General features: G+C 40.4%; 1 protein-coding gene across 1 annotated transcript in view; it reads right to left on the bottom strand.

Moving 5' to 3' along the window:
* The window catches only part of WDFY2 (WD repeat and FYVE domain containing 2), a 204,205-nt gene that overhangs the window by 32,232 nt on the left and 150,697 nt on the right, over positions 1 to 21,276 (bottom strand). Inside the window, exon 6 of the mRNA XM_077158122.1 lies at positions 11,777 to 11,889. Within this exon, the coding sequence (XP_077014237.1) occupies positions 11,777 to 11,889 (113 nt within the window). The remainder of the gene's footprint in view (positions 1 to 11,776; positions 11,890 to 21,276) is intronic.

Below are 21,276 nucleotides of genomic sequence, written 5' to 3'. Positions count from 1 at the left end.
TACTGGTTCGATGCTTGTATTCCATGCTGGACTAGTAACTTAGTAAGGGTACAGATGGTACTTCTTTTATTCACTTATGTATCCCAGCATCCATCATATATGGAGCTGATGCCTTATTTTTAAAAATTTAATATCCAACCATGTTAATTGGTTAGGACTGTGTTTTGTTTTCTTTTTTAATTAGAGAAGTTGTGGGTTTTCAGAAAAACCATCTATCAAATACAGGGTTCCTATATACCACTCTATTATTTGTTTTTGTGCTTTTTAAATTGATTTTTAAATTTTTTCTAAAATACCAATAAACACCAAACAAACGCAAACATTCTTAACTTTTGATCATTCCGTTCTATATATATAATCAGTAATTCACAATATTATCACATAGTTGCATATTCATCATCATGATCCTTTCTTGGAACATTTGCATCTATTCAGAAAAAGAAATAAAAAGAAAGCAGAAAAAAATGCTACATACCATACCCCTTCCCCTTCCCCTTCAGTGATCACTAGCATTTCAATCTAAATTAATTTTAACATTTTTGTTCCCATTATTTATTTTTAATCCATATGTTTTACTTGTCTGTTGATAAGGTAGATAAAAGGAGCATCAGACACAAGGTTTTCACAATCACACAGTCACATTGTGAAAGTTGTATCATTATACAGTCATCTTCAAGAACCATGGCTACTGGAACACAGCTCTACATTTTCAGGCACTTTCCTCCAGCCTCTCCATTACATCTTGAATAACAAGGTAATATCTATTTAATGCGTAAGAATAACCTCCAGGAAAACCTTTCAACTCTGTTTGCAATCTCTCAGGCACTGACACTTTATTTTGTCTCATTTCACTCTTCCTCCTTTTGGTCAAGAAGGTTTTCTCAATCCCTGGATGCTGAGTCTCAGCTTATTCTAGGATTTCTGTCCCACGTTGCCAGGAAGGTCCACACCTCTGGGAGTCACGTTCCATGTAGACAGGGGGAGGGTGGGAAGTTTGCTTGTTGTATTGGCTGGAGAGAGAGGCCACAGCTGAGCAAAAAAAGAGGTTCTCTTGGGGATACCACTCTATTATTAACACTTGTGTGGTGTCATATATTTGTCATAATTGATAAAACCACAACTTCATAACTGTACTATTAACTACAGTCCATAGTTTAACAGGATTCACTGTGTTGTGTAGCTCCATAGATTTTTTTTAAATTTTATTCTGATAACATATATACAACCTAAAATTCTGCCTTTTAACCACATTCAATTACATATAATTTGATGCTGTTAATTAGGTTCATAATCTTCTACTACTATCACCACCATCCATTACCAAAATTTTTCCACTACCCCAAAAAGAAACTATACATTTTAAGCCTTAATTCCCTATTCCTATTCCATCCCCTGGTAAACTATATTCTAGATCCTGACTTCATGAGTTTGGTTAATGTGATTAGTTCACATCAGTGAGATCGTACAAATCCATCCTTTCGTGTCTGGCTTATTTCACTCAACATAATGCCTTCAAGGTTCATCCATATTGTTGCATGTATCAGAACTTTACTTTTTATGGTTGAATAATACTCCACTATATGAATACACCATTTTATCTATGCATCTATTGGTTGATGGGCATTTGGGTTGCTTCCATCTTTTGACAATTGTGAATAATGTTGTATGGACATTGGTGTGCAAATATCTGTTTGAGTCCTTGCTTTCAATTTTTTGTTTGTGAGGAGTCTACATTTAGAAGTACAATTGCTGGGTCATATGGTAATTCTATATTCAACTTTCTGAGGAACTGCAAACTGACTACTACAGCAGCTGTACTATTTTACATTCCCACTATCACTGAACGAGGGTTCCTATTTCTCACATCCTAACACTTGTAATTTTGCTTTTTTTTAGTAGTAGTAGTCATTCTAGTGGTTGTGAAATGGTATCTCATTGTGGGTTTTTCGTTTTCTGCTTTATTATAAAGGGGATTTATTAAGTTGCAAGTTACAATTCTAAGGCAGTGAAAATGTCCAAATTAAGGCACTGACAAGAGGATACCCAGGAAAGGCAGCTGGCATCTGGGTTCCTTTATGACATGGGAAGGCACATGGTGACAACTGCTGTCCTTCTCTGCTGGCTTTTGGTTTCAAATGGCTCTCTCAGCCTCTGTTATTTCCTAGGGTGTTTTCCTTCTGCACCTCCAAATGTCTATGTCTGCATCTCCCAAATGTCCCTCTCTTAAAGGAATCCAATAAGCATATTAAGACCCACCTTGAACGGGTGGGGTCACATCTTTACGGAAAAAACTTAATCAAAAGGTTCCACCCAACAACAGGTCTGCCCACATAAGTTGAATTAAAAAAGCATGGTTTTCTGGGGTGCATACCAGTTGCAAACCAGCACATTCCATCCTCTGGACCCCAAAAAGACATGTTTTCCCTCTAAATGCAAAATACATCCATTCCATCACAATATTACAAAAGCCTTCAATCATTTCGTAACAATACAAATACAATACAAAATAAAAAACAGTAAAAATCTCATCAAAATCAGCCATGGGTGTGGTTTGTCCTAAGGCAAAATTCTCCTATTTGTAGACCTCTAAAACTCAGAACAAGTTATCTGCTTCCCATATACAAAGGAGGGAAAGTCAAAAGAGAAACATTCCCATTGCCACAGGGAGAAATTGGAAGGAAAACAGCAGTCACTGGACCCAACTAGTTCTGAAATCCAGCAGGACAAACTCCATTAGGTTTTAAGGTCTGAGAATCATTTATAGAATGATGTGTCCTCCTCCAGGCTTGAGAGAGAGGCAGTCCTTTCCAAGGGCTTACACAACAGTCCTGCTCTCTGTAAACACTGGGGTGAAGGTTGCAACATTGGGGAGTACCGAGGAGACCACCTATTCTTGACCTCACCCTCCTCCAGCACTTGGTGGCACCCAGACACTCCGCCATCTCTGGCACACACTCAGCCTCTTCAGAACAATGGAGTAGCAGCCAGGCTCTCCCCAACCCCTGGGGAATGTGCTTCGCCCTTTCTGAGGCCCGAGGTGACAACATTCTTCCTGAGCAAAGAAGCAAAAGGCCTACATTCTGTCTATAGGGCAAATCATCCTTTCTGCATGGATGGGGGCTGGTGGTGGTTTCCTGTCCCAAGATTTCTTGGCTCCAGACCTTAACTTCCATGGTTCTGTAATCATTGGGGTTTTGATTTGTATTTCCCTAACGATTATTGACTGAGCATTATTTCATGTGCTTTCTGGCCATTTGTATATCCTTTGGAGAAATGTCTATTCAAATCTTCTGCCTATTTTTTAAAAATGGGTTGTTTGACTTGTTGTTGAGTTGAAGTGTTTCTTTACATACTCTGGATATTAAGCCTTTAACAGACATGTGGTTTCCAAATATTTTCTACCATTTTGTAGGTTGTTTACTTTCATAGATAAAGTCTTTGAGGCACAAAAGTTTAAAATTTTGATGGGGTCCCATCTGTCTATTTTTTTGTTTTTGATTGTGCTCTGAGTATGATGTCTAAGACACCATCACTGGACACAAGGTCCGGAAGATGCTTTCTTCTAGGTGTTTTATAGTTCTGGCTCCTATATTTAGGTCTTTGATTTATTTTTACTTGACTTTTGTATATGGTGTGAGGTAGAATTCCTCCTTCATTCTCTTGCAAACAGAGATCCAGTTTTCCCAACAACAGTTGTTGAAAAGATTATTCTTTCCCAATAGAGTGGTCTTTGCCCCCTTGTCAAAAATCAGTTGTCCATAAATGTGAGGGCTGATTTCTGAACTCTCACTTTGATTCTACTGATCCATATGTCTCTCCTTGTGCCAGTACCATGCTGTTTGGATTACTATGGGTTTGTAATAACTTTGAAAATCGAGAAACATGTTTATCCTTGTTTCTCAAGATGTCCAATTTTATCCTTGTTTCTCAAGATGGCTTTGGCTACTTGGGGTCCCTTGCCCTTACATATAAAGTTGATGACTGGCTTTTCCATTCCTACAAAGAAATTTCTTAGAATTGTGTTGAATGTATAAATAGCTTTGAGTAGATTTATAATTTATTGAGACTTTTTTGTGACCTAAGATATAGTCAATCCTGGAGAACGAATTATGTGCACTAAGAATAACATGATTTCTGCTGTTGTGAGGTGAAATGTTCTATAAATGTTTGTTCTGCCTTTTGACTGGAGGTAAAATGTAAACATAAACGACTTTATATTAAAGTCACTCCTGATAATGCAGGATGTTCTGCCATTTTGCTATTTAGGCTTTGTAAATCTTACACTTTTTTTTTTTTTTGTCCCTCAATTCTTCCATTAATGCCTACTTTTGTATTTGAGTTTTTGTAATGTACCATATTGAATATCCCTTCTCATTTCTATCTGAGTATATTTTTCATATATTTTTCTTGTGCTTATCATCAATTTGAAGAACTCCCTTTAGCACTGCCTGTAGGGCACATCTAGTGGTGATGAACTTTCCCAGCTTTTGTTTACCTGGGCATGCCTTGATCTTTCCCACATTGTTGAAATAAAGCCAGGCCAGATATAAAATTCTTGGTTAGCAATTGTTTTCTTCCAGTGCGTTAAGTATTTCTACCCCCTGCACTCTTTCCTCCATGGTTTCTGATGAGAAATAGGCATTTAATCTAATTGGGACTACTTGCACATAACAGGTTGCTTTTTCCTTGCAGCTTCCTAAACTCTCTGCTTGTCCTTTGCATTTCACAGTTTGAACAGTATGTGATGGGGCATATTTTTCTTTAAATTTATCTTGCTTCATGTTTGTGCATATTCACGTCTTTTACTAAGTTCCAGAAGTTCTCTGTCATTATTTCTTTGAACATTCCTTCTGCTTCTTTCTCTTTCTTGAACTTCTGGGATTCTCACAGTCCATTTATTGGGATGCAGAGGTCTCTTAGGCTATTTTCACTTTTTGTAATTCTTTCTTACTTCTGCTCCTCAGCCTGACACATTGCAAATGTCTTGTCTTTTTGAGTCACTGATTCTTTCTTCTGTCAGCTCTAATCTGCCGTTGAACCCCTCCTGGGAAGTTTTCATTTTAACTTATTGTGGTCTTTAACTCCAGTAGTGCTGTTTGGTTCCTTTTTTTTTTTTTTTTTGAAGTGACCCTAACTTCAAGATTTTATTGTCATAACAAAAGATAAATCTTAGAAGTGGATCCTTGGCCCTTTCTATTCTTGTCTCCTTCCAGTTCAAAATATTTACATCTCTTAATAGCCAAAATTCTCTTAGATCTGCAGTTGGGCTCAACGCATTCAATTCTCAGTACAATCTTCTTTGTAGTTTTAACCTTCTTCTGGAAAATTGGCTTAGTCTGCCCACTGTAGCCACTCTGCTTCCTGTTGTAATGCTGCTTTTTCTGGCATAGAGAGAATTCTTGCCGTTCTTGTACTGTGTCACTTGGTAGGGTTGGCACTTGTTGCACTTACAGGAGGTCCAGCAGGTTTTAGGATGCTCACCATGTCTGCCAGAGTGCTAGCAGCCGAAAAAAGCTGTTTGGTTCCTTTTTAAAACTTCTATCTCTTTATTGAGATACTTATTATTCATTCATCGTCTTCCTGATATCTTTGAGTTCTTTCTCTGTATTTTCAATCACCTTCTTGAACATATTGAGTGTTTTCCTGATATCCTTTCTTTCTTTCTCTGTATTTTCCGTCATCTCCTTGAGCATACTGATGATCATTTTTTTAAAAAGTCTTTGTCCAGTATGTCCACAATCTGGTCTTCTTCCGGATTGATATATCCTGATTTTTATCTTCTTTTGGATGGGTCATCATTTCCTGTTTAATTACTTGTCTGTAATCTTTTGTTGCACACTGTACTTTTTAATATTTAAAATGTTAACTCTGGGATTTATTCCCTGATATGTGTGTCTTCGGTTTGTAACCAGCTGGTGATACGACAGAGATTTTCTTGAGTGTCGGGAGCTATTAAAACCAAGCAAATTTAAGCAAAAAGCACATTTAATTGTCTATGCAAATTGGCTCTGCTGGTCTCCATGAGGGTTCAGCCCCACCATCAGGAAGGTCAGCCCAAAAGTGAACATAAAGGACAGGGCGTTCCCTGTCATTTCTGGGCCTGTATCTTGTCCTGGGCTGGTGCATGCTAGTGGCCTCAGGAGTTGTCCTATTTGCAGGAGACTGAATGCCCCCTCTACTTCCCTCTCCTGGGTTTTCAATGCTGGACTTAAAGCAGGTAAGCCTTTGCCTCAGGTGGCTCACCTTAATTGTTTCTTGCAGGGTTTCCATTGTCTCAAGCTGCTTTTGCCTGGAGGATAAATTCAGGGTGGAGGGGGGCTCATACCAAAAGGAGCTTTCCAAGTCAGTCTTTTCCGGGGTGGGGGTGGAGGTGAGGAAGGCCAGCAATCCACAAGGAGAGCTCCGGTTGGTTCTGAACTGCCCTGAGAGGGGGCTGAGGGAGGGGTTAGGAAGGACATAAAAAGCTTCTTCCATGGCTCCCCAAAGCTTCATTTTCTTGATTCAGTGCCTGTGTAGCAAACACAGGTCTTTAGCTATCCTCCCCAGCTCTGAGGAAATGGACATCTCTCAGTCTCCTCAGCTGCTTTTGTTCAGGGTAGTGGGGAAATGGCTGCCCTCACATCTGGGCCCCCAGCAATCCAGTGATCAGGGATTGTACTGCACCCTCCAACCCCAGATCTTGGGAAAATAGATTTTGTTGTCCCTTTCTGGCAATAGCAAGCTATGCCAGGGCCCAGACCCAGCTACTGCCTGCTGGAAGAGTGGGGACTGGGTGACAGTTACACCACAGAGAGAGAAATTTATTAATTAGCAAGCTTTGGCAGGTCTATATTCCTCCTATTTCCAATATGTTCATGCTAATAAATAAATTCTTAGAAGTTAAAAAAAGATTTTATTAGTACTATCAATTTCCAATGGTCATACAGGAACTGTTGAAAAAGTGATCAGGCTTTGAGTAGAGATATGAATGCAGCTTATCTGGACAGGACAAAGGTGTATCAGAATACAGGGTAAAGTAACGTCCATATTTTAAAACTTCAACTTCTGTGTGAGACTAAAGGGAGAGACATTTATTTGGCACAAAATTTATATTTTGGATAGTGCATTTCCTAATTTAACTTGTATTTTCAGTTTAGTTGAACACTATGAGTACATGGAATCTTGAATAGATTTTGTTAGTTTGTCCAGGTTGGTGTGATGCCCCAATGTATCTCAGAGTAATTTGGGCAGTGAATAAAGAAGTATTTGCAAGGTCCCTTTGGGAGACTGGGGAGAAAGGAAGAAATAGTCAACTTCCTCATTTGGAGAATTTATGATAGGCAGCAGAGACAACCAAATCAATAGGCTTAGCTCTTGATATTGGGGTTGGCCCCTATGAAACTTATTCCTGCAAAGGACAGGCTAAGCTTACTTAAAATTAGGCCTAAGAGCCAACCCCAGAGAACCTATTTTGTTGCTCAGATGCGGCCTCTCTCTCTAAGCCAACTCTGCAGGTGGGACATGACTCCCAGGAGTGTAAATCTCCCTGGCAATATGGGACCCAGGTAGCCGGACCCAGTATCAAGGGATCGAGAAGGCCTTCTTGACAAAAGGGGGAAGAAAAAAATGAGACAAAATAAAGTTTCTGTAGCTGAGAGATTTCAAACAGAGTTGAGAGGTTATCCTGGAGGTTATTCCTATGCATTATATAGATATCCCTTTTTAGTTTATGGTGTATTGGAGTGACTAGAGGGAAGTACCCAAATCTGTTGAACTGTGTTCCAGTAGCCTTAACTCCTAAAGAGGACTGTATAACCACATAGCTTTTACAGTGTGACTGTGTGATTGTGAAACCCTTGTGAATGATGCTCCCTTTATCCAGGGTATGGACAGATAAGTAAAAAACTATGGATAAAAAATAAATAACTAAAAAGGGGGACAAAGGGTAAAATAAAGTGGGTAGACTGAAATACTAGTGATCAATAAGAGGTAAGGGGTATGGTATATATGAGTTTTTTCTTTTTATTTCTTTTTCTGGAGAGATGCAAATGTTCAAAAAAATGATCATGGTGATGAATACACAACTATGTGATGACACTGTGAGCCACTGATTGTACACCATGTGCGGAATGTATGTTTGTGAAGATTTCTTGATAAAAAATATTTTTAAAAAAATTCCAATGGTCAATATCTGATTTTTTTCTTCCTTCACTCAAGTCAGTTTATGGCTTTTGATGGAAATGCATCTAATTTCTGCAGAAATAAAAAACTATGCAGAAATAAAACCAGCAGAGGGAGCATAATATTATAAAACTAGTTACTAAATCCCTATGAAATAGTAAATGCCATGTTTTGGCCTCTGGATATGACTCTGGTTAGGCTCATTCCATTAGTAATCCAATAATTTTTATATGAGCTTCTCTACTATATCAGAGAGCAGGAAATGGAGTGATGGGCAGAATGGCTGTATGACTCTACACACACATACCAAGATATGTGTGTTTCTTAGTTTGCATACGGAGTGATGAGACCCCAAGATCACACTTTCATGGATCTGGATTTACTTTAAGGTCTTTGTTGGGGGCAGGGAAGTGAGAAGAGTAAATTAATCATTACAAAAATTCCTTTCCCAGATTTGTGTCTGGATGACTTTGGGATCGCCCAGTACAAAGAATGGGCCTACCACATAGGAAAAGTTTAAAATATTTTTGAATCAGTGTGGAATCTCTTAGATGTTGTGATTCTAGCTCTGAATGAATGAGTTGTGTTGTAGACAGATTAGCGGTGGACAGATTAGAATGATAACTACAACAAGTTAAATGTCTAACATCTACAATATTTGCCTTCATGTTAGTGGCCTTCCTGGGCCATGCTGTCCTGTCTACATCAGAGATATTTCACAATAAAACCAATCAGAACTCAAGGCCTCCCTTTAACCACCACATAGTGAAGGCCTTACTACTGAAGAGTCAAAATACCAGAAGCTGCCTTTGCCTAAACCAATCTGGGAACCTTCCAGTCTGTCACCATACCTCCTAAGCTCACCTCCTAAACACCTGGGAGCATCCACTCCTTGCTTTCCCAAGGCCAGTGCCACATTTCAAGGAACACAGTTTCTTAACTTACCAATTATACCCTCTACTGCCAGATCAATCTTCTAAAATGCGATCAGGGTAAGTTTCCTGCTTAAAACTCTTTCCTGGTTTCTCACTGACGTCTGGATAATATTCAAGTGATCCTTAGTGATCTCAACTGACTCGCCTCCTTTCTGGTTGCCTCCTCACCTCATACCCAATGCTTACTAGCACTTCCCAAGAGAGCATAGCATGCTCTGGCAAGCCATGTCTTGGAGCCGGCTGGTGTTCTCTGAGTTGCTCTTCTCCCTTCTTTTTCATGAACTCATCATTACCTACCCCCAAGGATCTTAGCTAAGAGACACCCCCCACTGACCCATACCCACCCTCTTCCAAGTGGGCTGCCCGCTCCTGTGTCCTCAGAGGGCTTGGCACTTGCTTCTGACTTGGCCCTTGTCTCCACACACTAGGATGAGTGTTTTGTTTTTCCACCTCCTTCTGGGCTGTGAGGAATGTGAGGACAAGGATGAAGTCTTTTATTTTTGAGAACATAGAACATAAAGAGAAGAGGGTTCAGAGCAGAACCCTGGGGACCCTACAAGATCACAGAGAAGATTGAGAACGAGCAGTGAGAGACCCAGAGCGAAAACGGAGAGAGAATGTACCACAGAAGTCAAAGGAGGGCAGCAACAAGCAAGAGGGAATGATTATGGGGTAAAATGCTGCTGAAAGGTTAAATAAGACAAGGTTTAAAATATATCTACTGTGTTTAGAAAATTTCGCAAGCTACTGGTCACACTGGGCAGGAACAGTTTCAGAGGGGTGAGAGAAATCTGACAAACTGCAGGCAGCTGGAAAGACAAGCCAAACTGCAGGGAGCAGGGAAACTGAAGAATTCGAAGCAGCTGGGAAAATGATATGCTTTTAAGAAACACTGCTCTTCAGAGAATAAGATGGAAATTAAACTGCTACAATGGGACATGAGATCGAGGGGTTTTTGTTGTTGCTTTTTTAAATTTTATTTTGTCTTGTTTTTAACAGAGAGTAGAGAGGAGAGAGTCAAGAGGGAAATGACGGAACAACTCTTGGTAAGCCATCCCTGGGGAGGAGTCCGGGAGCAAGGTGCTTTCCACTCTACTGCCAGAAGAATCTCTCAAAATTCCTTTAGTCTTTTCTCTCTAATGCCTTTAGAGGAAGGCCCAGGCTCTTGCACCTGCACTGACAGGGAGTGGGTAGAGAAGTTTGTTTGTTGGAAAAGGTATGTGGGATAAACATGAAATTTTTTAAAAAAGACAAAGAAAAGCATCTATTTTTGCTTCTATTTTTCTGTGAAGGAAGAAGCGGGAGCGGTGACAGGGAAGAAGGTTTGGGGGAGAGTAGCACAGGCCGGAAGGAGCGGGGCAGGTGAGGGGAGCAGGAGTCGCCAAGCACAGGGCCAACCACACGCCTTCCCAAGTCAGGGCTGGAAATGGCTTGCAGTAGGAACCATGGTGTGCAGCGGGATGTGGGGCAGACTAGCAGCCAGGAGCACACAGAGTGAGAGTGAGCCTGAATGTGAGAGGAGGGGCAGTGGGGGGCACATGCTGAGCCTGTAGGGACGCAGGTGGCTGAAGGGATGGACCACTAAATCCAGGCTTCACAGGGAAGGAAGGGGACATGGGGGTGGAGACGAGGGGGAGATGGAAGAATGAGAGTCAGAAGTCTCAGCCCGGGAAACGAGCCAGTAGTGCTAAAGTACAGATTAAGGGAAGTGAAAGATCAGGAGACTCAAGTGGACAAGGGAACAAAGGTGGTGGGCAGTTTTGGGGGCCTCCCAGGTCCAGATGTGGCTGGGATGCAGGTGGCTGAAAAGAGAAATCCAATCAGGAAAGGCCTGGGTTCTACTGGGCCTTCTATGTGTTCCTCCCAAAGGCATAAATAATCAGGATGATCTTTCATGAGTCTAGTTCCCTGGATTCAATTTTTTCTTTACTACATGTTTCTTCCCAACATTCTTTTTTAATTTCCTGTAGGAAATCCCTTATAATCTAGGTATTACCCGATTTGACACCCCATTTTTGCCTTACTTTTGTTCATCTATCATGTCCAAACTTTTAATGTTAACCCTGCTCTAAACTAAAACACGGGTTGGCAGCCTACAGAAGACATGTAAGTCTACATCCATGATGCATTTTGCGCAGAACCATAAAAACAGGCAGTGACTCATTTTCCAGGGTCAAGATTAAACTGAAAAAAATTAAAAACAGAAGGAAGGAAAGTTAAAGAGGACTGTCCACCCTTTTAGCCAGCCAACCTATTCACGATGAACATATTTTTCATTTGATTGCCCTGCAAATGGGACTCTGTTTTGCACATCTTCTCCCTCTAACGATGGCAAGAACAGACTGCAGCAGCTGCTCGTACAGCCTGCTGGGGGTCAAGCGGTTGCCACAGAGGGTTAGACAACGCCTCATTTATGCATGCCCACACTGGCTTCCTCCAGCGGAAAACAACAAACAACCAAATCACCAACATTTTCTAACAGGTCGGTTCTTCCTTGTTTGGATTGGTGTAGGAACATTTTTGACATTCTATCTTACTGAACCATTCTGAACTCAGTTACGGGTATCGTGTGTTATCTTTTGCACAGACTATACACTGCCATTTTCAAAACCTACAAGAAGTTGCTGCAGGTAACATCTCCCTGCCATATCAGCACAAGATGCTTTTGCTTTTCATCCTACCTGTATGTCCTCTGAATGTCGTGACCAGGGTGCAGCTGTCTTGTTCCAGCTTGAGGATCGTTACTTGACCCGAGTGGTCCCCCACAAACACATGCCGGGTTTCAACATCAAATCTGTCATGTAAGCATTAAGGATTATTTCCCCGAATGAATGGAGAGGTTTATCATTTAACTGTAACCAGAAGTGGGAAGTTCCCATGAGGAAAACTTAAACCTATACATGAAAGACACAAAAGTGAACTTAACAAATAGAAAGACAGACCGTATTATTGGATAGGAAGATACAACATGATAAAAAGATCAATTTAATGTAATCCCAATAAAAATATCAGCAGATTTTTTTTTCTAGAGCTAGATATGGTGATTCTGAAGTTCATACAGAAAAATAAATAAGCAGGTGTCCTCCTGCTGATGTTTTCATCGGATTTGGAGGAAATGTGATTAGGAAACAAGTAAAGGACCACGCCAAATGGTACATTACTGATTTTGCAGAGCTTTTGTGAGAACTGGAAGAATAATATCAATTTTTATATAACTCATTAACAATTTCAGATAAATTTTTTTTTTTTTTTGGCATGGGCAGGCACTGGGAATCGAACCCAGGTCTCCAGCATCAGATTAATTTTTTTAAGTTAAACAAATGGCTACCGTTTGCTTCCAACTACCCATTACAACTTGATGTACAAATGGGACACTAATTATCTGTACTTCCAAGTAAGCTGCAGTGAGGGCACCAAGAAAATTCCTATGTTTTAATTATAGTCCCAGCATTATTATGACTAATTACCTGGAGAGTTTTATAATCTGAATGCTTTAATATATTTTCCTAGCTATATTTGAAGGCTTGTAAAGATGGGTAGTAAATTAAACAACTTCACTCTTGGAACTACAGATTAAGACAGCACAAAGTGACTTAGTTTTCCTTTTGATATATTAATAAAAATTTATTCATGTATCTAAATAAATAAATAAGTAAAATAAAAACATAAGCAGGAAGAGTAAACTCTGAAAATAAGAAAAAAACATTTTTTTTTAACTATTGAGAGGGGGATGTTATCCCTATGAGATATTAAAACATATTGCAAAATCTCTAAAATTAAAAGTATTATATTGGTGCATGTATTAGCTAGGGTTCTCTAGAGAAACAGAATCAGCAGGAAATATCTGTAGATATAAAATTTATGAAAGTGGGGTGGGCCATGGTGGCTCAGCAGGTAAGAGTGCTTGCCTGCCATGCCTGAGGACCCAGGTTCGATTCCCGGTGCCTGCCCATGTTAAAAAAAAAAAAGAAAAAAAAATTTATAAAAGTGTCTCACATAACTGTGTGAATGCTGAATCCAAAATCTGTAGGGCAGGCTATGAAGCTGAGGACTCTGATAAATGGTCTGGATGAACTCCACAGGAGAAGCTCACTGTCCAAAGCAGGAAGAGAGCCTGCCTCTTCTGAATCCTCCTTAAAAGCCCCCAAGTGATTAGATTAAACATCACTCATTACAGAAGACACTTCCCTTGGGTGATTATGAATGCAATCAGCTGTGGATGCAGCTGACGTGATCATGATTTAATTCTATGAAATGTCCTCATAGCAATAGACAGGCCAGCACTTGCCTAACCAGACAAACAGCCACCACCACTTGGCCAAGTTGACACAAGAACCTGACCATGACAGTCCACCCCTTGTCAACCTGGCAGCTATACACATCACCTTAAACCATACTTAATCTCAAAAGAGAAAACAATAAAAGACACATTTTTTTCCCTCACTTAACAATAGCAATTGTTCCATGGATAATCGGAAACACATTACATCTCCCCAGAATAAGGTACAACTCCTTGAGTAATATTCATACTTAAACTAAACTTGATATCTTACAGCTTAAATACTATAAAATGAACAAAACAGCATTATAGTTTTTGTTTCTGTAACTTATCACGTGGTCGTACTTCATATTTGTCACTACTTTCTTTCACTACCCATTCCATATTCCCTTTACCCTCAGCAAGCACTTTAGCTGGCCGTGGTTCTTTGCCTGGTGGGGTGACCCAAACCTTCATTCCTTCATTCCTGAAGTTTCACATCCATTGGTAGTCCTGCCTGGATTGGCTTGTTGCAGTTTTCCATTGATTTTAATCACAGGGCATGGTAGTACTAAAAGATGCCCTAGGGGATCTTCTATATTCCAGGAAAACTCTTCTTTACCTCCACTGCGTAGCTACAGTCCTATTTCCCCAGGGTCAACACTCCACCCAGTGAAGTAATCCCTTTCTTGGCTTGCTGCTCCAGAGGTACGTGTAGCCCAAAGTGACCAGGTGGCAGTCTTAGATTCCAGTTCAATGGAATCACTGCTGTCTCTCCTGATGTAAGCTCTCCCCCTTCTGGAACTAAAACCTGTAGACCAGCAGAACTCAGGGTAGCAGGGACAGGAAGCAAAAATTTTCCTAGTGGATCACTAGGAGTAATAGTGAGTGGCACCACACCCATTTCCACCCCTTGGTTCCTGGACCCATGGATCCTGGCTATGGGAGAAACAGCACCATACAGTAGACACTGATTCAGAGCATACACAGCTTCCTGGAGAACATTACCCCAGCCCTGCAAGGTATTGCCACCTAGTCTGCATCATAACTAGGTTTTCAAAAGGCCATTCCAGGTGGTGCGATGCTGGCTCAGTGGCAGAATTCTCACCTGCCATGCCGGAGACCCAGGTTTGATTTCCAGTGCCTGCCCATGGGAAAAAAAAAAGGCCATTTCACCATTCTATCAATCCAGCTGCTTCTGGGTGATGGGGAACATGGTAAGACCAGAAAACTCCATGTACCCATTCCAGCACTTCATTTGCTGTGAAGTGTGTTCCTTGATCAGAAGTAATGCTATGTGGAATACCATGATGATGGATAAGGCATTCTGTAAGTCCACAGATGGTAGTTTTGGTAGAAGCACTGCATGCAGGGAAAACAAATCCATATCCAGAATCGTGTCTATTCCAGTTAGAACAAATTGCTGCCCCTTCCATGAAGGGAGTGGTCCAATGTAATCAATCTGCCACCATGTTGCCGGCTGGTCACCTCAGGGAGTGGTGCCATATCGGGGGCTGCACTCAAGCAGTGGCTGTAGCCAGGCCAGCTTTGGTGAGTGGAAGTACATGTTGCTGAGCCCATACATAACCTCCATCCCTACCACCATGACCACTTTGTTCATGAGCCCAATGGGCAATGACAGGAGTTGCTGGGGAAAAAAGCTGGCTGGTATCCACAGAATGGGTCATCTTATCTACTTGATTATTAAAACCTTCCTCTGCTGAAGTCACCCTCTGGTGTACATTCACATGGGACACAAATATCTTCGTGTTTTTAGCCCGCTCAGAAAGGTTTAACCACATACCTCTTCCCCAGACATCTCTGTCACGAATTTTCCAATTACTTTCTTTCCAATTCCCTGACCTTCCAGCCAAACCATTAGCAACAGCCCATGAGTCAGTATACAAATGCACCTCTGGCCAGTTCTCCTTTCGAGCAAAATGAACAACCAGGTGCATTGCTTGAAGTTCTGTCTGCTGGGAGGATTTTCCCTTAATACTGTCCTTTAGGGACACCACAGAAAGGGGCTGTAGTGCTGCAGCTGTCCACTTTCAGGTGTTACCTGCATATCATGCCAAACCATCTGTAAACCAGGCCCGAGTTTTCCCTTCCTCAGTCAATTCACTGTAAAGAACTCCCCAAGAGGCCATAGCTCTGGTCTAAGAAAGAGAAGGTAACATGGCAGGAGTGGAGACCATGGGCATTTAGGCTACTTCCTCATATAACTTATTTGTGCCTTCAGGACCTGCTCTGGCCCTATTTTGTATATACCATTTTCATTTTATGATGGAGTGCTTGTTGTGCACACCCAACTTTATGGCTTGGTGGGTCAGACAACACCCAGCTCATGATAGGCAACTCAGGTCTCATGGTAACTTGGAGGCCCATGGTTAAGCATTCAGTCTCTACTAAGGCCTAGTAGCAGGCCAAAAGCTGTTTCTCAAAACAGAGGGTAAGGCTTTGCTCCAAAACCCTAAGTGTCTGTGTTGCGATTCTCCCATAGGGAGAATGCTCCAGACAGCATCTCTATTTGCCACTGACACTTCCAGCACCATTGGATCTGCTGGATCATACGGTCCAAGTAGGAAAGCAGCTTGTACAGCAGCCTGGATCTGTCACAGAGCCTCCTCTTGTTCAGGTCCCCACTCAAAATTAGCAGCTTTTCTGGTCACTTGATAAATGGGCTGGAGCAGCACACCCAAATGAGGAATATGTTGTCGCCAAAATCCAAAGAGACCAACGAGGCGTTGTGCCTCTTTTTTGGTTATAGGAGGGGCCAGATATAGCAACTTATCCTTCACCTGAGAAGGGATATCTTGACAGGCCCCATACCACTGGACACCTAGAAATTTTACTGACGTGGACAGCCCCTGCATTTTGTTGGATTTATCTCCCATCCTCTAACATGCAAATGCCTTACCAATAAGTCTAGAGTAGTTGCTACTTCTTGCTCACTAGGTCCAATCAACATGATAACATCAATATAATGGACCAGTGTGATGTCTTGTGGGAGGGAGAAATAAGCAAGGTCCCTGTGGACAAGATTATGACATAGGGTTGGAAAGTTGATATACCCCTGAGATAGGACAGTGAAAGTGTATTGCTGACCTTGCCAGCTGAAAGTAAACTGTTTCTGGTGGTCCTCACTAATAGCTGTTGAGAAAAAAGCATTTGCCAGATCAATAGCTGCATACTAGGTACCAGGGGATGCACTGATTTGCTCAAGCAATGATACCACATCCAGAATAGCAGCTGCAATTGGAGTTAACACCTGGTTGAACTTATGATAATCCACTGTCATCCTCCAAGACCCATATGTTTGATGCACAGGCCAAACAGGAGACTTGAATGGGGATGTGGTGGGAATCACCACCCCTGCATCCTTCAAGTCCTTATGAGTGGGAGTAATCTCTGCAATCCCTCCAGGAATCTGGCATATTGCTTCTGATTTACTATTTTGCTAAGTAGGGGCAGTTCTAGTGGCTTCCACTTGGCCTTTCCTACCATAACAGCCCTTACTTCACAAGTTAAAGATTCAATGTGGCGATTCTGCCAGTTGCTCAATATGTCTATTCCAATTATACATTCTGGAACTCGGGAAATAACTACAAATGAGTCCGGGGGCCCACTGGACCCACTGTGAGATGGACCTGAGCTAAAGCTCCATTTATCACCTGACTTTCATAAGCTCCAACTTTGACTGGTGGACCAGAGAGATGTTTTGGGTCCCCTGGAATTAATATCACTTCTGAACCAGTGTCTAATAATCCTCAAAATATCTGATCATTTCCTTTTCCCCAATGCACAGTTACCCTGGTTGGGGAAAGCTTGGAGGAAGATTAACAGTATAAATTTGTGGCAGTATAACAGGGTCCTATCCCAAAGGGACTTGGCGTCCCCCTCATTCAAGGGGCTCTGGGTCTGTAAACTGTCTCAAGTCTGGAAATTGATTAAGGGGCCATGACTCTGTGTTTTTATAATTCAAGTTAGACTTCTGTTCACTTGACCTAGAACTCTTTTGTTTATATAGCTTGAACAAGAATTTAGTAGACTGCACTTCTATTGTATTTCTAGGCACCCCATGATTTACTAGCCAATGCCAGAAAACTCTGCAAGTCACATAATGTTGACTCCCGCTTTGAGTTTGCTGTCTATTATAATAGCCATGTCTACCCTATCTTTGGCAATTAAGTGCTGCCACCTGGCTTCTGCCAACTCGGGATCCTGTCATCCCCATTGTTTTTAAGGATTCCAGTTCAGTGATAGCAGTTCCCACAGTAATATCTGAACCTACAGAGAAGTGCAACTACAGAGTTCTTCAGGGATGATGGCGCTTGTCTCACAAATTTATTTCTCACTGTTTTGGTAAAAGGTGCTTCCTCTGGACATTCTTGTCGTATAAGAGCAGGCTTTCCATGATAAATCCACTCTAACATTCCAATCTCTCTTAGCCTCTGGATCCCCTCATCTACATTATACCAGGGCAGTTCTGGCATTTCAACCTCAGGTAATGTCAGCCACCTTTTGATCCATATTTCAGCCAAACATCCAAATAAATTCTTTTTTTTTTATTAATTAAAAAAATTAACTAACACAACATTTAGAAATCATTCCATTCTACATATACAATCAGTAATTCTTAATATCATCACATAGATGCATATTCATCATTTCTTAGTACATTTGCACCGATTTAGAAAAAGAAATAGGAAGACAACAGAAAAAGAAATAAAACGATAATAGAGAGAAAATAAATAAGTAAATAAATAATAAATAATAAAAAATAAATTAAAAAACTATACCTCAGATGCAGCTTCATTCAGTGTTTTAACATAATTACATTACAATTAGGTAGTATTGTGCTGTCCATTTCTGAGTTCTTGTATCCAGTCTTGTTGCACAGTCTGTATCCCTTCAGCTCCAATTACCCATTATCTTACTATTTCTATCTCCTGATGGTCTCTGTTACCAATGACATATTCCAAGTTTATTCTTGAATGTCGGTTCACATCAGTGTGACCATACAGTATTTGTCCTTTAGTTTTTGGCTAGTCTCACTCAGCATAATGTTCTCTAGGTCCATCCGTGTTATTATATGCTTCATAAGTTTATTCTGTCTTAAAGCTGCCTAATATTCCATTGTATGTACATACCACAGTTGTTTAGCCACTCGTCTGTTGATGGACATTTTGGCTGTTTCCATCTCTTTGCAATTGTAAATAATGCTCCTATAAACATTGGTGTGCAAATGTCCGTTTGTGTCTTTGCCCTTAAGTCCTTTGAGTAGATACCTAGCAATGGTATTGCTGGGTCGTATGGCAATTCTATATTCAGCTTTTTGAGGAACCGCCAAACTGCCTTCCACAGTGGTTGCACCATTTGACATTCCCACCAACAGTGGATAAGTGTGCCTCTTTCTCCGCATCCTCTCCAGCACTTGTCATTTTCTGTTTTGTTGATAATGGCCATTCTGGTGGGTGTGAGATGATATCTCATTGTGGTTTTGATTTGCATTTCTCTAATGGCCAGGGACATTGAGCATCTCTTCATGTGCCTTTTGGCCATTTGTATTTCCTCTTCTGAGAGGTGTCTGTTCAAGTCTTTTTCCCATTTTGTAATTGGATTGGCTGTCTTTTTGTTGTTGAGTTGAACAATATCTTTATAAATTCTGGATACTAGACCTTTATCTGATATGTCATTTTCAAATATTGTCTCCCATTGTGTAGGCTGTCTTTCTACTTTCTTGATGAAGTTCTTTGATGCACAAAAGTGTTTAATTTTGAGGAGTTCCCATTTATTTATTTCCTTCTTCAGTGCTCTTGCTTTAGGTTTAAGGTCCATAAAACCGCCTCCAATTGTAAGTTTCATAAGATATCTCCCTACATTTTCCTCTAACTGTTTTATGGTCTTAGACCTAATGTTTAGATCTTTGATCCATTTTGAGTTAACTTTTGTATAGGGTGTGAGATACGGGTCCTCTTTCATTCTTTTGCATATGGATATCCAGTTCTCTAGGCACCATTTATTGAAGAGACTGTTCTGTCCCAGGTGAGTTGGCTTGACTGCCTTATCAAAGATCAAATGTCCATAGATGAGAGGGTCTATATCTGAGCACTCTATTCGATTCTATTGGTCGATATATCTATCTTTATGCCAATACCATGCTGTTTTGACCACTGTGGCTTCATAATATGCCTTAAAGTCAGGCAGCGCAAGACCTCCAGCTTCGATTTTTTTCCTCAAGATGTTTTTAGCAATTCGGGGCACCCTGCCCTTCCAGATAAATTTGCTTATTGGTTTTTCTATTTCTGAAAAATAAGTTGTTGGGATTCTGATTGGTATTGCATTGAATCTGTAAATCAATTTAGGTAGGATTGACATCTTAACTATATTTAGTCTTCCAATCCATGAACACGGTATGTCCTTCCATCTATTTAGGTCTTCTGTGATTTCTTTTAGCAGTTTTTTGTAGTTTTCTTTATATAGGTTTTTTGTCTCTTTAGTTAAATTTATTCCTAGGTATTTTATTCTTTTAGTTGCAATTGTAAATGGGATTCGTTTCTTGATTTCCCCCTCAACTTGTTCATTACTAGTGTATAGAAATGCTACAGATTTTTGAATGTTGATCTTGTAACCTGCTACTCTGCTGTACTCATTTATTAGCTCTAGTAGTTTTGTTGTGGATTTTTCCGGGTTTTCGACGTATAGTATCATATCGTCTGCAAACAGTGATAGTTTTACTTCTTCCTTTCCAATTTTGATGCCTTGTATTTCTTTTTCTTGTCTAATTGCTCTGGCTAGAACCTCCAACACGATGTTGAATAACAGTGGTGATAATGGACATCCTTGTCTTGTTCCTGATCTTAGGGGGAAAGTTTTCAATTTTTCCCCATTGAGGATGATATTAGCTGTGGGTTTTTCATATATTCCCTCTATCATTTTAAGGAGGTTCCCTTGTATTCCTATCCTTTGAAGTGTTTTCAACAGGAAAGGATGTTGAATCTTGTCAAATGCCTTCTGTGCATCAATTGAGATGATCATGTGATTTTTCTGCTTTGATTTGTTGATATGGTGTATTACATTAATTGATTTTCTTATGTTGAACCATCCTTGCATACCTGGGATGAATCCTACTTGGTCATGATGTCTAATTCTTTTAATGCATTCCTGGATTCGATTTGCTAGAATTTCGTTGAGGATTTTTGCATCTATATTCATTAGAGAGATTGGTCTGTAGTTTTCTTTTTTTGTAATATCTTTGCCTGGTTTTGGTATGAGGGTGATGTTGGCTTCATAGAATGAATTAGGTAGCTTTCCCTCCACTTCAATTTTTTTGAAGAGTTTGAGCAGGGTTGGTAGTAATTCTTTCTGGAATGTTTGGTAGAATTCACATGTGAAGCCGTCTGGTCCTGGACTTTTCTTTTTCATCCAAATAAATTCTTAATGCCTTTTCTAATCTCTTGAGATATAACACTGAATGCAGAATCTCTGCTTAGTGGGCCTATATCAATAAATTCAGCCTCATCCAGCTTTATATTTCTCCCACCATTATCTCAAACCCTTAAAATCCATTGCCACACATAGTCCCCTGATTTCTGTCTATATTAACTGGAAAATTCACACAGTTCTTTGGGAGTATAACATACCTCCTCATGGGTGATACTTTGTACATCACCTTTTCGGGTCTGTTGCAACTTTAGTCTAGTTAAAGGTCTGGAAGAAATGAGGGTGGTGCTACTCCAACAATAAGATTCTGAGTCTGATTTTTCAAGATCTCAAGATCTACAGCTACAGGAAATAAGATTTTCCTTCAGGACACTCTTACAAACATTTTCATCTGTCAGACAGCACATAAACTTCTCATTTGAAGCCTTAAGCACACTCCTTTCACTCATTAATGTATACAGTGTATATAACAACAAA

Source organism: Tamandua tetradactyla, chromosome 4, assembly GCF_023851605.1.
Source record: "Tamandua tetradactyla isolate mTamTet1 chromosome 4, mTamTet1.pri, whole genome shotgun sequence".
NCBI lineage: Eukaryota > Metazoa > Chordata > Mammalia > Pilosa > Myrmecophagidae > Tamandua > Tamandua tetradactyla.
Note: the sequence above shows the minus strand (reverse complement) of the source record. Positions and strands in the feature narration are given on the sequence as shown.